The sequence below is a fragment of the Peromyscus eremicus genome, chromosome 4 (genome assembly GCF_949786415.1).
Source record: "Peromyscus eremicus chromosome 4, PerEre_H2_v1, whole genome shotgun sequence".
NCBI lineage: Eukaryota > Metazoa > Chordata > Mammalia > Rodentia > Cricetidae > Peromyscus > Peromyscus eremicus.
In genome coordinates, this window is record NC_081419.1 from 8,463,412 (window position 1) to 8,479,971 (window position 16,560).

At 43.0% G+C, this 16,560-nt stretch overlaps 1 protein-coding gene across 7 annotated transcripts in view; it reads left to right on the top strand.

Moving 5' to 3' along the window:
- Mapkap1 (MAPK associated protein 1) overlaps nt 1–16,560 on the top strand; it is a 217,375-nt gene that overhangs the window by 82,291 nt on the left and 118,524 nt on the right. For all 7 annotated transcript variants that reach the window (XM_059260122.1, XM_059260120.1, XM_059260123.1 and 4 more), the window contains exon 5: nt 15,125–15,297. In XM_059260122.1, the coding sequence (XP_059116105.1) occupies nt 15,125–15,297 (173 nt within the window). The remainder of the gene's footprint in view (nt 1–15,124; nt 15,298–16,560) is intronic.

Below are 16,560 nucleotides of genomic sequence, written 5' to 3' on the forward strand. Positions count from 1 at the left end.
TTTACTCTAGAAGGGTGTGCACGTTTGCATCATTTGGGACCTTTTAAGGAACTAAAGAGTTCAGGTGTCTTTGGTTTTGTGTTTTAAAAGAACTAACCTTAAGTTTGGTAGCACCAATATATTTCTTTCTTGTTACTGCAATCATATCTTGGGGTTCTTTTTGTTTGTTTGTTTTGTAAGAAAAAGTTTCCTGGCAGAATGGTAAATGGTTTTAATGGCAGCATTATTGTCCAATAAACCAAAGCCTTCCCCACCTCTGGGGCAGGTTATCAGAGTCTGCCCAGGAGAGCAGAAGAGCTGGTGAAGGGTGTGCAATTAACCTTTGTCCTGCCTTCCAGCAGGGGAACTGACCCAGCAGCCTTCCGAGGAAATCCAATTTCATTTAAAATGAATTTGAAAAGACAAATTAGCCATATCTATTTTAATAAGATAAAAATCCCGACTCTGCCTGCATCTGGTTTAGTTAGGACCTCAAAGGAGATCAGACTGACTGAGCCTCAGGATGAACATGAAGAAATAATGCCAGGGGGCATTAAGATAGACACCCTAGGGACCCAGGTGCACCAGCGACTCTTTAGTTTCTGCAAGCCAGCAAGTCTGGGCTGCCCCTTTCTGCAGAGGATTGCAACCTGAGAAGTACCATGGCCTCCTTAAGCCCCTAGCCAGAGGGAGGTTGATGCCATATGCTGCTGGCTCTTCCCCCCAGGGGCCAAATTGTTATTTTCCTCCCTGGATGAGAGCACACTGGGTTACTGCCACTAGGGTAGCAAGACTTAACAACAGAAAGACCTCACAATTACAGATTTATCTCTTCGTCTAAGAGTAGCTGTCCTTGCAGCCTGTGAGTGAGTGTTGACTACTACATGTGAAAACTGAAGAGAATGTGCTGCCAACTTTTGAAGGAGCTGAATGTTCTTTGCATTTTAACCCCAGAAACATAGGATAACCAAGCTCCACTGTGTGCCCAACAGCAGGGAGACCGGAAGCTGCTCCACTCCCTGAATAACTGAGGCAGCCCTTCCTCTGTCCCTCTTCCTCCCTTTCCAGTGGTGATCCCTAGTTTTGAAGTTGTGGCTGCAGAATTTGTACCCTTTGCTAGATACTCTGGGCTTCAGGTGTGAGATTCACCCAGGGATAGGGGTTTTGCTTGGGAGGAGAACTTAATGCTTTCTGTCTCAAAAGGAATTTGGAGCAGCCTACGTGATGATATTCCTCAGCTCCAAGACGATCTTCATCGGACTTGGGGTGAATTAATGAAATCATGTGTGGCAAATACGGGACTCTGGCTAGATGCCCAACTAACGGCGACAAGCAGTGGCAGGGAGCTAAATGGGAGCACAAAGATCTGTATGCAGTAAGATCTGTGTCTTTACTGGCAGCCTAGTGATTGGCTCAGCTTGTGTTGTGCAGCACTGTGCATTTCTTGATTTCACAGGGTGACAGGCAAACAGCACGTCCTATTATTCATTTTTTGTTTTGTTTTGTAGAGGCAGGGTCTTACTGTGTAGCCTAGGCGGGCCTAGACCTCATTGTGAAAGCCAGGCTAGCCTCAAACTTGGAGTGATCCTCCTGCCTCTGCCTCTGGAGTGCTGAGATTATAGTTATGCACCAACACTCTTGGTTGTCTTTCAGTGCTCAGTACTGACTGTCCTCAGCACTCATGGACCCTACTCTCCCCTCCTTTTTAAACATAAAAATTTTTCCCTCTTGGGGACTGGTGAAGACTTGGTAGAGTTTTGGGTACTGCTTTGTGTTTAGAAATTTTGTTTATAACTCCAAGTGATTGTCAGTGCGTTCTAGCTACGTATAATGATTTGGTTTCTCTTTTTCCTGCTGATTCTGTTTCTGGGCATTTATAAACTGTTAAATGAAAGTCTTCAGTTGACCACTATGTTTGTATTTCCTGTGGAAAGCAGAGTGTGTTTTCTTCTTAGTTACTGAGTTGTAGGCTCTTTGTGTGACTTTTTCTTGCACAGAGCAGACCACCCCCCCACCCCCAGATCTCATGTGTGCATTTTGAAGATGAAAGTAAATGTCATAATTGGAGAAATGGAAGGCTATTTATTTCCATTTTGTCTGATGTTTTTACATTGTTTGCTAGGAGGTGCGTCAGGGACTTGAATTAATTATAATTACTGAAGAGGCATACACTGATTGAGCAAATAAAGTAGTAAGCCCGTTTTTGCCAGGGTTGTCTAATTATAGCCCAACTTTGGATAAGCTGTATGTGCTTGAAAGATTCATTTTTAAAGTTTTTAGGACTTACTAAATAATGATTCAGTGAAATGTTTGAATTCTATCAATAAAGAACATCAAGTCTTAGAGTGATAAAGCAATCAGGAGCCTAGCACTGCATAGAAATTTGTGGGTCTTAAAGACCAGTTTAATCAAGGAAATGATATAATTTTAAGGTGAATATTTACGTTTAAGAATTTTTGTTTTGTTTTGTTTTGTTGGTTTTTCGAGGCAGGGTTTCTCTGTGTAGTTTTGCGCCTTTCCTGAAACTCACTTGGTAGCCCAGGCTGGCCTCGAACTCACAGAGATCCACCTGCCTCTGCCTCCCGAGTGCTGGGATTAAAGGTGTGCGCCACCACTGCCCGGCACATTTAAGAATTTCACAATGTTTAAGCCGGGCGTTGGTGGCGCACGCCTTTAATCCCAGCACTCGGGAGGCAGAGCCAGGCGGATCTCTGTGAGTTCGAGGCCAGCCTGGACTACCAAGTGAGTCCCAGGAAAGGCGCAAAGCTACACAGAGAAACCCTGTCTCGAAAAACCAAAAAAAAAAAAAAAAGAATTTTACAATGTTTAATCAACTGAAACGCTACAAAATATGTGTCTAGATTATTTCCTTCACTATTTTTCTGGCTCTGTTGTTATATGCTTCACTGGCTCTGAAATTCAGTTGTCCATGGGGTAATTTGGGAGGGTTGTGCCAAAGTTTCCCTGTTGTTGGGATTGTGGTGATGGCCAGTTATAACCTTTGCCAGAGCTCTGCCATCTAGTAATGGAACCAAGCATGCATTCTCTGTTAAGTTTTAATGTTGAAAGTTGGTATTAAATCTTAAAAAGACTCATTATACTGGTAAAATTGATAGAGTTTAAAACATGTAACTCTTCTTTATGGTCATAAAAAACCCTATTTTTACTTTTAAAGCATATTGATTTTATTATATAAATGATTTAATAATAAAGAGGTCCCTAAACTTATGCTAGGTGATAGGGCTTAGTTCATGCAAATCACCTTTCCCTGATATTATCATCGTTATGGAAGCCATTGTTTGTGTAATTAAATGCAAAGTGCTGTGTAGCATTTAATGATCATAGAATCCCACAATGGCTATGAAAATTCAAAATGGACACTTTCCATGCTGTAAAGATGGCTTTAAGGTGGCTGGATTATACCTGTGAGTACACATGCTAGGACATTGTGTAACCATCTCCAGGTCAGGTAAGAAGAGAACTCTGTGGCTTTTTTTCCGCAACCTTTTTCTGTTGCCTATGCCTCCCTTTGCTCAGAGAGATGCTTTTTCCAGAAACCTGCCTGGCCTTAGCAGCAACTTAGACCACAGTAAGAAGGGTCACCAACTGCAACAGTCATAGGAGCAGACTCTTGCAGGAAAGATGCCAAGCACCAACCTAGGGCCTCTGCACAGAGCTGCACCAGCCTCACCAAGGCCTGGCATAGACTGCTATTATTTTGAAATAGATATTCTCATCTGTGTTTCATAGCTGAGGAAATTTGACTTTCACAGAGGTTAGAGACTTGCTCATAGTTGCACAGTTCAAAGTCCAGACCAGTCTTTTGGCCTCTGTACTGAGGGGCCTAACACACCAACATGATGATTCCACCAGTGTGGTAGACATTGATGGTATCAGGAAGTGTGTTCTTCATTAAGCTTGGGAATGATGACTGCTGTTCCTGTTCCATTCTGAGAACATTTTCACTTTTTCCCTCATGCTTCCCCAATTCTTAAAATATTAAACCTATATTTGAACATGGGTGACTGCTATTTTTCCAGTTAATATATATTTTTAAATTTTGATTTATTGGCTGGGCTTGGTGGTGCAAGCCTTTAATCCCAGCACTTGGAGGCAGAGGCAGGTGGATCTCTGTGAGTTTCAGGCCAGCTGCTCTGCAAAGCTATCCAAACTAGCTAGGCCTACATAGTAAGACCTTGTCTAGGGTGGTGGGGGGAAGGTATTATTGCTATATGTGTGTTGCTGGGGAGCTTGTAGGTGCCATAGCACGTGTATGGAGGTCAGGGGACAACTTTCAGTAATCAGTTTTCTCTTGCAATCATGGTTCCCAGGATCAAACCCAGGTTGTCAGGCTGATGCAGCAAACACCTGTCCACTGAGTCATTTGCTAACTTCAAAAATTATTTAAGATTATTGCTCAAACCACATAGGCTAACTCACTGTTTTTAAAATAGTAGTGTTAGACTTTTTTTTTTCCAGAAAGATCAAAGCATCAAAATATTTTAAATAGAGAATATTTTTCCTGAGAGCAACAACTTCTTTTCCTGGTTCCCATCAAGGACTATAGATTGACATTTGCTCTTGTGTTTTCCTGTGCTATCTTGTCCTCCTGAAAAGGTTGCAGTCTGGTGTACTCCACAGTACTGAGTAGCCGGGGTGGCACTTGGTTTTTGTTTGGTTTGGTTTTGTGTTTGGAGTTTTGGTCATGGGTGTTTAAAGGGGAGACCGTATGTAAAGCAGCAGTAGGCTGGTCCAGATGCCATTAGGCTAGAACTGAGGTCAGTGGGCAAGCTCTGCAGGAAGATTTTATCCAATAGAAGGTTTACTTCAACAGGTGGGAGGGCCACATCAGTGTAGGTCTTTAGGGGAGGCTGTCCCACAGAAATATGTGGGACACTGTGTTCTGATGGTGTTTTAAAGGGGGGTGCCCAGAAGGTATCTAAGAGTTCCAAGTCTATAATGTCAATAAAAGCTTTTAGGCCTGTGATTGTAAAGTAGGAAAACATATAGCAAACATAGTGGACAATGAGCATTTCATGAGCCTTTACTGTAGATCAGACAGAGAAGTGAGTGCTTCTGTGTGCAATCTTATCACGCTGTCTCTATAACCCCATTAGGACTGTTATTGTTCATGTTTTTAAAGTGTGTGTGTGTGTGTGTGTGTGTGTGTGTGTGTGTGTGTGAAGTGTATGCATTGTGTGTCTTGTGCATGTATGTGGAGGTGAGAGGTTGACTCTGGTCCCTTCCTCTGTTGCTTTTCATTTTATTTACTTATTTTCTTGAGCCAGGTTCTCTCACTGTACCTGGAACTCACTGATGGCTAAATTAGTTGACCATACTGCACTACGCCACTATGTTCAAATTCTGTTGTTATTTCAGACAGGGTCTCACTATATAGCTTTGGCTGACCTGGAGCTTGCTTGTGGACCAGACTGGCCTCGAACTCACAGAGATCTGCCTGTTTCTGTCTACCAAGTGCTGGGATTAAAACTGTATGCCACCATGCCTGGCCCAATGCCTAACACCTTACATGGGTTCTGAAGATCCAAACTCAGGTACTCATGCTTTGTGGATGAGGAAATCCTGACTCAAAAAGCTTAAGTTGCTGAAGGCCAGACTGTAGTGGGCTGTGTGCAGATGTGAGTTAGAGCCTATGCTCTTCGCCGTAACACTGTACACTGTGCTCCCGCCTGGCTTCCTTTATGATGGCAAAGATCCGAGAGACACCAGATCAGAACTTGACCTTGTTAAAGAAGGAGTGACAGTTGACGTTCTTGATAATAAAAGCTTAATGGAACCAAGGTTGGTGATTCTGAGGGAATTAATGAGATTTTGTCAATTTTATTTTAAGCTTGTCAGAAAATACAGTGTCCAGTGACAAACTGTAGAAATGTTTTTGACAAATTAACTTGACTACAGGTGCCAGATCAGGGAAATGTTAATTTAATAGCCTTTAAGCAGTCCAGATTTATTGAGGGTTAAGATAGTAGTACAAAGCCAACTCCATAGCTCTGAATGGATTTGTCATAGAATTTTATACAAAATCTATTCATATTCATTGCTGCTATTTTGAATGTAAAAAAAGTGAGATCATTTTCTAAGCCCATAAAATTGTGGTGTTTAGAAGTTTTTCCTCCATTATATAGAACCTCTTTATTTCTCATAATTAGATAATCTAGCTTATGATGGATTTTGTTTGAAAATATTACTTCTTTTCAAATGGAAGCCATTAAACATCGCCAGGGAAGTGAGCATTTGAGTGTACCAGACCTCACCTGGCACCTGTACAACACAGGTCCTTTCTGTGTCTGTTGAGGAGGTTAAGGAGAAAGGTGTCAGTAGAATGGCACAGCAGCCATTTCTTAAACAGAATGTTTCCTTTCAAAGGCTACAAATAACCCTTTTATCAATTTGCATTATTACGTTGTCTGGATACACCGATACATTTAGTTCTGCATTAAAATTACATATAATGATCTGCTTGTGCAGTTGTGACTAATGGAATAATGTTGCCTGTTTTTTGTCTCTTTAATTGCAGAAGCCAAGCTGTCTGTCCTTTCTCTTTCCTTCCCTTGGCAGAGAAATTGAACACTTAGCAACAGTTTGGAGATCTGTTATTCAATTTATTATTGGAAACGTTGATGTTAAGTAGCCCTGCTAACTGAGTCTTGTGTTCTTAAGTCTTAGTTCAGTTGACTCACTTGATGTGGGTAGCTCCTAATTGAAGATTATTTAAAGCATGCTATGTAGCACAAGTTTGTAATCCCAGCAGCATGCAGGAAGCAAAGGTAGGAAGATCACATGTTTGAGGCCAGTCAGAGCTACATAGTGAAACCCTCTCTCAGAAAGTATGTGTGTGTGTTGGGGTAGGGGTAGGCTTAGAGAGATGGCTGAGCAGTTAAGAGCACTGACTACTCTCCCAGAGGACATACGTTTGATTCCAAGTACCCACATGGTGGCTCACAGTTGTCTGTAGCTCCAGTTTGAGGGGATCCAAAGCCACCTCAGGCACCAGGCACACATGTGATGCACAGACATACATACACATAAATAAATATAGAGTTTTGGTTTTGTTTTCTTTTTGTTTGGGGATTTTTGTTTGTTTGTTTGTTTGTTTTTGTTTTTGAGACAGGTTTTCTCTATGTAGACTGGACTGGCCTTGAATTTGGAGATATCTGCCTGCCTCTGCCTCCTGAGCACTGGGATTAAAGATGTGTACCACACCTAGTTTAACATAAAATTCTTTTCTAAAAAGATTATTTGAGCCTGGTGGTAGTGGTGGCGGCGGCAGTGGTGGCAGCGGCGCTCGCCTTTAATCCCAGCACTCGGGAGGCAGAGGCAGGTGGATCTCTGTGAGTTCGAGGCCAGCCTGGTCTACAGAGTGAGTTCTAGGAAAGGCACAAAGCTACACAGAGAAACCCTGTTTCAGAGAGAGAAAAAAAAAAAGATGATTTGAAACTGAGCAGCATCTATTGTTTTTTCTGCTTTCTGTATTTTAGAAATTATAAAGTGTAAATCTTGAAATTAGTTTTATGATTGGCAATGGATATATAGGTTTTATATATATATTTAGGTTATATTTTATTTTAGTTAATGAGACAAATGGGCAAAGATATGGTATGAAGGGACTAATCCATCGTCATATTCAGTGTTGTACATTTTAGTTAGTATTATTTACATTCCATGTGATAAATTATTTTTAAGCTTTATGTTTTAGATTGGAAAATCTAGTGATTACTTAGATTATTAATTAGATGGAATTGGTTAATAATGTTGATATTCTCTTGATAGGCTGAAAATGGTTTCAAAAGAATGAGCTTTTTCAATGTATCATAAGGTACAAAGACTCATATCCCTTGACCCAGTAATGTACACCTGGAATATGTACATATTTATATCAAAGAATGCTTGAGAGAATACAGCTTACAATAGTGTGATGTTTAAAGTGCTCAGCTCTGTAAACTGCAGTGTAATGAAGTGTTTTCAGTCATTATTCCTCACTGGCTATATATCAGGTCCTATGTTATGTGCAGGAGACATTTCAGAGAAGAGAGTGGTCTGGAGGAGCAGAGGCAGTCCGTTTATGTGGGATAAGAAAGAAGAACGAGACATGAGGAGTGTGTGCAGCATGTCAGGCTAACCCTGAACCTCTACCATACTTCAGGCCTGAGGAGCAGACAGAAGTTGTTCCCTTTCTGTAATTGGCACTTGAGCTAGTGAAGAAGAAGGCAGAGGTAGACACAGAGAACAGTAACCTATAAGGTTGTGATGATCGAATTGCTAGGAAGCAGAGGAAAGCCTTCACTCCTTGGTCAGTGATTGTGTATGGGTGTGATGTATATGACATGGATTCCAGTGAGGAAGTGGAGGTTTTGAGAGGTGTCTGCTGCAGACCTAGGTCCAGCTCTACTCTGCATCGTTGCTGTGTGTTGTAGCGGTGAGGCACTGGGCCTGGTTGATCAGGCTATTAGCTGCCATGCAGAGGCAGGGGTGGAGAATTACAGTGTGTTTCTGACTGGCGTGAGCTGTGATTTGAGGGAAATTTTCTCATTGTTGGCAGGAAGGAGGTAGTGCTGTGGAGGGTGGGCTTCCTGAGGTAAGACAGTTGGAATGCTGCTGTTCTGGTATGGTCAAGAGATGATGCAGTTTTCATCTGGGCCAGAGCCATGAGGGAAAAAGGAAGAGCAGGGCTTGAGAGACATTTGGGGCAAGAAAGAGTTATGGCAGTTCCTAGCCTGTGTGATGCATTTCCCCAGTAGGTACAAAAGCCTTGTGAGCACACAGATGCTGGGAGAGCTGAGGGTGGAGAACACTGGCTGAGTGGGAAGTTTTGCCAGCATTTTCAGAGCCCTCGGTTGGGAGGCCTGAGGTCTGGACTTGTGTCAGCCCTGTGCGCATTGCCCTATGCAGGCTGCCCTTGTGCTGAGGAAGTGCTCTTCTGTTGCCTCAGATCTGCATCTCAGACTTTGCCTGCTTTCCCTTGCTTAGGGCAGTTCTGGAGAGCATGGATCAGCTTCACATTTGTTGACATTATTTAAAAAAAAAAAAAAAACAAAATTAAGATAAGATCTAGAACTTAATTGTTTATATGTGTGTGAATTTGCTTGTGCCACAGTGGGTCCTCAGGACAATTTCAGAGAGTCCATTCCGTTCTTATACTAGGTTGGGTCCCAGGTCATCCAGTTTGGCAGCAAGTGCCTTTACCTGCTGAGGCATCTCACCAGCTGGATTCATTGCTTTTTGTTCTTTAATAAAAATTATTTAACCCTGGGCCTTGCCTATGCTAGGGAAGTGCTACAGTAGAGCTATAGTTCTAGCCCACATAGCATGTTCCTAGTAAGTATTTACTTAGGGCCTTAACATGGGGCAGCATTTCCAACATGGAACTTTGTTCTCTTACCTAATGCCATTCATTAAGCCTTGAGTAGTAGTTATTCTTGCTATCTTTATCTCCTTTTTGTTGTTGTTGTTTATAATTTTTTGTATTTTGTTTCTAATTGTAAACATAGTGTTCACTTTAGAAAACACAAAGCAAAAAATAAAAGTCATTCATAGAATCCCCGTGTCTCAGAAGGAACCTCTGCCCCATCCGTGTTGTGCTGATTGTAAACAGGATTCATGGCTTTCTGGGGGAGCATGACTGAAAAGTTTCCTAAGGTGCCTCTACCAGGCCCTCCCAGGGTGACTGCTGGGCTCTCTGAGCAGCTTTTCTCTTTTCCTTCTTAGAGTGCTCACAGCTGTGAGCCAGGAGACTGCTGAAGGGCTGCTGAGCACCTTGTGTGTTAGACCTGACCTTCGGGTCCCAGCATGGGTTTCAGTGGCTGTTTGTTGAAGGTATGAGAGAGGGGAAAGGCACAGCCGAACCCCGTCACCACGAGGCCCTCTCTTGTGCTCTAATTATGGCTTCATCTCCCCAATCCTGTACTGGAGCACATAAATTGCTGTACGACATGATCTTTGTTTATTGCTAGTTGCTTTTTAATAGTTGGATGTTAGGTCTCTGGAATATTGCTTTCTTGATGTGTGATGAATACTTTTAATCATTTGGTCACCTTATTTTTTTATAAGTTAATTACATTCTATTATGTTGATGGATTGTTTTATGTTTTAGATGATTTTCTCTAAATCTTGCAACACAGGGACTCTTAGTTAAGCTCACTGCCACCACCTGGAGCTTTTTCCGAAGAGCCTCCTCATTAAAATAGGTAATTTCAAGATTTGTACAAGGCACTTTCCCAGAATGGAATTAGAAGATTAAAATGATGAAGTACTTCATTCATTTGCTAAGCATCTCTGTGTTTATTCTGATTTCATATGAAATGAGCAAGGTTAACAGCTGCTGGGTTTCCTAACTCAGTGATTATCCTACAGTTTGGGGCAGAGAGGGTCCGGGGCTGGGGGTGGGGTCTCAGTCCCTGTCTGTCCTGGAGTAGCCCTCAGATCTAGATCCTCTGTAGGAGGCTGTTCCAGGTAGAACCTTTGTTGTGTTCATGTGGACAGAGCAAAAGAGAGAAGGTGAGCTGCAGAGAGTGGGGGTCAGTGGCACTTGGATTGACTAAGGGGATGAAGGGGTTGATATTCAGAACAGTGGCTTTGAAGTTACGATGGCTCAGAATGAACCGTGGTTTTTCTGTGTGGCATCTAGTAAGCTGCTCTGCACTTAGGAAGCACATTGCAGTTTGGGAAGCAGATTCACACTGTCTTCCCCAGTGGGCCTCCGTATCTTGAGATGTCAACCCTGTGGCCCTCAGGTGTGGTTCTGCAGGCGGAGGAGGGATACGTGAGGATAACAAGGGAAGGCAGTAGGCTGGCATGAAGGATTAGTGAGTACAAAGGAAGAACAGTAAAGCAATAGACTAGGCCTCATAAGGAAGGTGTGTGTGTGTGTGTGTGTGTGTGTGTGTGTGTGTGTGTGTGTCTCTGTCTGTCTGTCTGTCTGTCTGTGTCTCTGTGTGTCTGTGTCTGTCTGTCTATCTCTGTGTCTGTGTCTGTCTGTCTCTGTGTGTGTGTGTCTGTCTGTCTATCTCTGTGTTTGTATGTCTGTCTCTGTGTGTGTTTGTGTGTGTGTGTCTGTGTCTGTGGAATGGGGATTTATTTGACTGGTTTACAGGCTGTGGTCAGGATAGTTCAACAGTGGCTTTTCCCTGATGGAAAGCCAAGAATCCACAAGTTGTTCAGTCCATGAGACTGGATGTCTCAGCAGTGCCAGTCTGCTGCCTGAGCCTGGAGGATTCCTGGAGAGCTGCTTGTTTTCACTTGACTTTGGAGTCTGCTCAGCAACAGAGGGATAGCCTTGCCAGTAGGAATGAGGACAGGCTGGCCAAAGCAAGGCTTCCACCTTCCGTGTCCTTTTATGTGGGCTGCACTAGAAGAAGGAGCCCAGATTTAGGGTGAATCTCCCTACCTCAGAATCCAATTGGGAAGAATCCCTCAGCTAGGCTGTGGTAGTACACGCCTTTAATCACAGCACTCCAACTAGTTCTAGGACAGCCAGGGCTACACAGAAAAACCCTGTCTTGAAACACAAAAAAGAAAAAAAGAAAAGTCCCTCAAAGGTGTGCCAGCAGTTTGGATTTTAGCTTCAGGTTCCCACTGTAGTTAAGTTGACAATCACGACTAGCCATCACACCCCTTCAGAAAGGTTCCATTGTTGTTTGTTTGCCTGCCTTGATATCAGCGTGTTTGCTGGAGAAGCCTTACTTAGCCATTGCAGTTACTATTTCTAAACTAGAAAGCATGCAGGAGTATGCATGTGTATACAGACAGGCCATGCCTGTGAAGAAGACAGGGAACATTGTTGAGAATTGACTTTGTTACTAATCACTTGATACCTTTAGACATGGGGACAATTGCTTGATCTAATGTTCATTGTTGAGTTGTAAGAAAAGTGACATTTATGTAAAGTGTTTTTTAATCCAACTTTATCTTACTTTCCTTATTCAGGTTCTGATTCTTTTTATCTTAGAATGCTAGAATTATAAAGTGAAGCCATGTGATTGGCTAAATCTATTTCCCTGTATGATCAGGAAACAGACCCATGAAAAAAGGGCAAGAGGGAGAAAAGAAATGAAGATTTATTGAGTGCCTCAAATAGGCATTTGGGCCATTCAATGTGTTTTGTTTGTTCATTTGGCATTTAGTGTAAGTGGGGATGAAGTTCCACTCTGCCAGCCAGGAAGACCTCAAATTCCTAGGCTTAAGGATCCTCCTACCAATTAGGTGTGACTACAGAGAGTGCCAGCATGTCTTGACGAACAGTTTCTTTTAGAGGGCCTTTAGGGTGCCAAGCACAGTGCTAGGCATTGTGTATGGAGCAAAAAGCAAAGAGACAGTGTCACTGCTCTGGTGGGAAAAGCAGGTACTAAAAATGAACATAAATAAAGGCATCATCTTAAATTGTTAAGAGGTGCAAAGAAAATGAGCAGGGTACCTGTGGGAGAGTAACTGAGAGGCACTTCTCTCTATAGCATCAGCAGCAAAGGAGCTGTGAGCTCCAGCATCAGTCCTCACGAGAGTCTTATCATTATCATTTTACATGTAAGGAACAGAAGCCAGGAGCACACATTAAAGGATGACAAGTGATGGAGCACAGCCTTCTAGATGTAGTTAGTTGTGCCCAGTGAGGTCTTCGAAGTGAGAGATGCAGATAAGATATACACAGATGTGTGTTCAGACATACGTCCTGGGAGCACTTCCAGGCCAAGGTAGCTAAACCCTGATGGACAGGAAGGGGAGTTGGCATTGGGTGATGATGGAGAAGTAGGTGGGTACCAGACCTATCAGACAGTGCTGAGAGAGTTTGGACTTTATTCATTGTCATTCACTCACCTAGAAAAATTCAAACAGGATTATAATGTGATTGGCTTTCAGGGTCAAGTCCCTCCCTCATTCTGCAAATCAAAACCAGGATATAGTAAGGAGCACTCTACTGGTGTGCATGCTTTTGGGGAAGTGTGTGTGTACATGTGTGTGTATACACATGGAATTGTTTTGTATCTACCTTTACACCGGGGCTATTTAGCAGATTCTCTGTGGCTGTGACTTGGATTATGATGGATGGCGTGGAGCATCCTTTCATGTATTTATTGACCACTTGTACATCTTCTCCAGAGAAATTTCTGCTCAAATCCTTTGACAGTATCTTAATTGGATTATCTTTTATGCTGCGTTGTGCGAGTTCTCAGCATGTTCGAGATGGTAGGCCCTTACCAGATGAATGGATTGCAGCTCTTCTTCCCCTTCTGTGGGTCACCTTTTCATGTTCTTGACAGTATTCTTTGGGGAACACATTTCAGAAATTTTGATGAACTGATTTATTTTTTTTTGTTGCTTATACTTTGTGTCATTTAAAGAAATTAGTGCCTAATTCAAAGTCATGAAGACTTCTCCTACTATGAGTTTTATATTTTTACCTCTTACATTTGGGTCTTTGTATATGCTATGAGGTAGGAATGCAAATTCATCCTTTTGCATGTTGGTCTTTGGTCATCCCATTGCTGTTTGCTGAAAAGACCATTCTTCTCCATTGAAACAGTTTTGCAGTAGTTGTGCTAGAACTTACTAGTGGAGTAGAGACAGTAGAAGGAGAAAGAATCTGGGACATGAGTAGCTGCTGTGGTGGTGGTACCACTTGCTGCAACGAGGAGGTTGATGTTGTAACTTGGGGTAGGAGGGAATAGGGAGCAGTAATGCACACCGATATAACCTTGAATTGTCTGTGCTCTTTTCTTTTTATGATGTACTGGACATGTTTGTGAGTAAGGAAGACTGTGAGCCAAGACTGCCGAGCTCTAATCTCTGGTGAGGAAAGGGGATGGCCGAGGGCCATGTGGAACAGAGCAGGAGAGGAAGCTATAGTTGAGTCGTTTGGAACTAATGGAACAGGAATGTTGTTTTTTTTTTTTTTTTTTTTTCTCAAGAAAAGAGGAAATAATAGTTTGGAATAGTGGGGAAAGGACTGCCTACATGGCCCCCAAGGCATGCGGATCATGAGTTTGAAGCCACTGTGGGCAGCAGGGCAACTTGGGAGGTACAGAGGGGAAGAGAAGAGAGCTAGGAAGAGTGAGAACACAGGAGGAAAAGCAAAGCAGTCCTGTTTGGAGAGAATGGCAGAGGAGGCATGCCCTCCTCAGACAGAGCTTTTGCTTAAGGCATAGAAGTAGAAGAATGTTAAAAAAAAAAAGCAGCTTGGATGTGTTGCTGACTAGTGCCAGTGCTCCAGAGGCAAAAAGGAGAACGCAGAGGAGGGCTGAGTGTGTGGAAAGAATCGGGAGTGCCTAAAGTCATGTGCGTTGAGTAGTAAGAGAAGATCAAGGACCCTTTGTAGATGTAACCAACTGTCTTATTAAATAAGAAACACAGAGCCGATTCAGAGAAGAAAGCCAAGAGGTCAGAGCTAAGAGCCTCACCCTTCCTGCTTCAGTGATCCTCTTCAGTCAAGAGAGCTCTCCTAAAGGGACCTACTTCCTGTGTGTATGTCTTTATATAGTCTAGCTGTTCTGCCTTCTCATTGGTTGTAAACCCAAACACGTGACTGCCTCGTCACTGCTTGTATGTACCGCCCTCCAGGTCCTTAAAGGCGTGCGCCACCGCCGCCATGCACTTGCTATGGCTCTAATAGCTCTGACCCCCAGGCAACTTTATTTATTAACGTACAATTAAAATCACATTTCAGTACAAGTAAAATACCACCACAACCCTTAAACTTCTGTGGCAGTTAAGTAAACAGGTGCGCTGCCCAAAGGAGTTAGTACCCTAAGTCTCAGACACATAGACAAGCTCTTGGTCCCAGTGTGAGTGCCTCCTCTTCAACCTCTCCAGGAGAGACATGGCTGTACCAGGGAAGGCAACTGATGCCAGGGTCTGTTAGTATGTCCTCCAGGAGCAGAGACTTGATAACAAACCCAGTCTGTCCAAACACTAGCTCTGCTCATGCTCGTACTTGTCTTCTAGAGCACATTCACCTTCCTGAACACAGACTTTGTCCACCTTGAGACTGGCTAGGCTCAGAGTAGGTCTATGCAGGTCTGTGTAGGGTAGGAAATGGCTATGTTGACCCAGACCAGCAGAGTTGTGCCGGGACTCATAGTGCCTGCAAGACCATAGCTGTGTGCTTTACTTTCTCATGCATGTGCTCCCTCCACAGGGCCATGTGGGTACAACTGCAACAAAGAAGATCGATGTCTACCTCCCCCTGCATTCAAGCCAGGACAGACTGCTGCCAATGACCGTGGTGACAATGGCCAGTGCCAGGGTGCAAGACCTCATTGGGCTCATCTGTTGGCAGTATACAAGTGAAGGACGGGAGCCAAAACTCAAGTAATCCTTTCTCTTCTCACCTACTCTAGTTCCTAGTGGTCTCCTAGCCACCAAATCTGCATCCTTGGGCATGTCAGTCTCTCTAGACATTAGCCAGAGAACCAGATTTTCATACTGATAGAGCTCAGAGTGCTCTCCAGCACTCGGGAGGCAGAGCCAGGCGGATCTCTGTGAGTTTGAGGCCAGCCTGGTCCACAGAGTGAGTTCCAGGATAGTCAAGGCTACACAAAGAAACCCTGTTTTGAAAAGCAAAAACCAAACAAACAAAAAATTATAGAGGACCTCAAAAAAACTCATTTAGGTACATTATATCTACCAGTATTTTCTGTAGTAGAACTCTTAACTTAGATATATTTTTAAAACATTTAAAACATTCTCAATTTTAAAATAACTTATAAATAAATAGATTACATGTTGGCATACATTTTAATTTTTTATTAAATATTCTTCTTGAAGAACATTAGATGAAATTGTTATTAGGGGTGTGTGTGTGTGTGTGTGTGTGTGTGTGTGTGTGCGCGCGCGCGCGCGCGCTTGTGTGCTTGTACATACATGCTCGTGCTTGTACCTATGCCCAAGTGGATGTGGAAGCCAGAAAACAACCTTCAGTGTCATTCCTCAGGAGCTGTCCACCCTGTTCTTTGAAACCGTCTCTCATTCACCTGGAGCTCACCTATTACTATGGGCCGATTGGTCAGCAAGCCCCAGGAGTCTTGTCTGGCTCTACCTATCTAGAGCTGGGATGTCATGCATGTACTGATGTACCCAGATTTTTCCTGAGTGCTAGAGGGTGGAGACAGAAGGATCCCAGGGTCTTGCTGGCTAGTCTACCTAGCCAGTTCAATGAGAGGCCCTAGTAGGGTAAAGATTTGTAGAGGAGTAACCCAGATGTTGACCTCTGTCCTCCACAGATCACATACACACCACATATAGCACATACACACATACATAAATAAATGCCATTAAAAGCAAAAAAATATCTACAGCTTTCTCAATAGCCAGGGAAATAGAGTTAAGCTTATCAGTTAAACATAACACAGAGTGGCTGGAGAGATGGCTCAGCAGTTAAGAAGAGCACAGTGGTTGCTCTTCCATCGGACCCTGGTTTAATTCCAGCATCCACATGGCACTCAAAACTGTAACTGTAGTTATAGGGCATCTGATGCCTTCTTCTGGATCCTGCAGGTACTTAATGCACATGCTACACAAACATACATGCAAGTAAAACATCCACACACATAAAATAAATAAAGATGTAAAAAA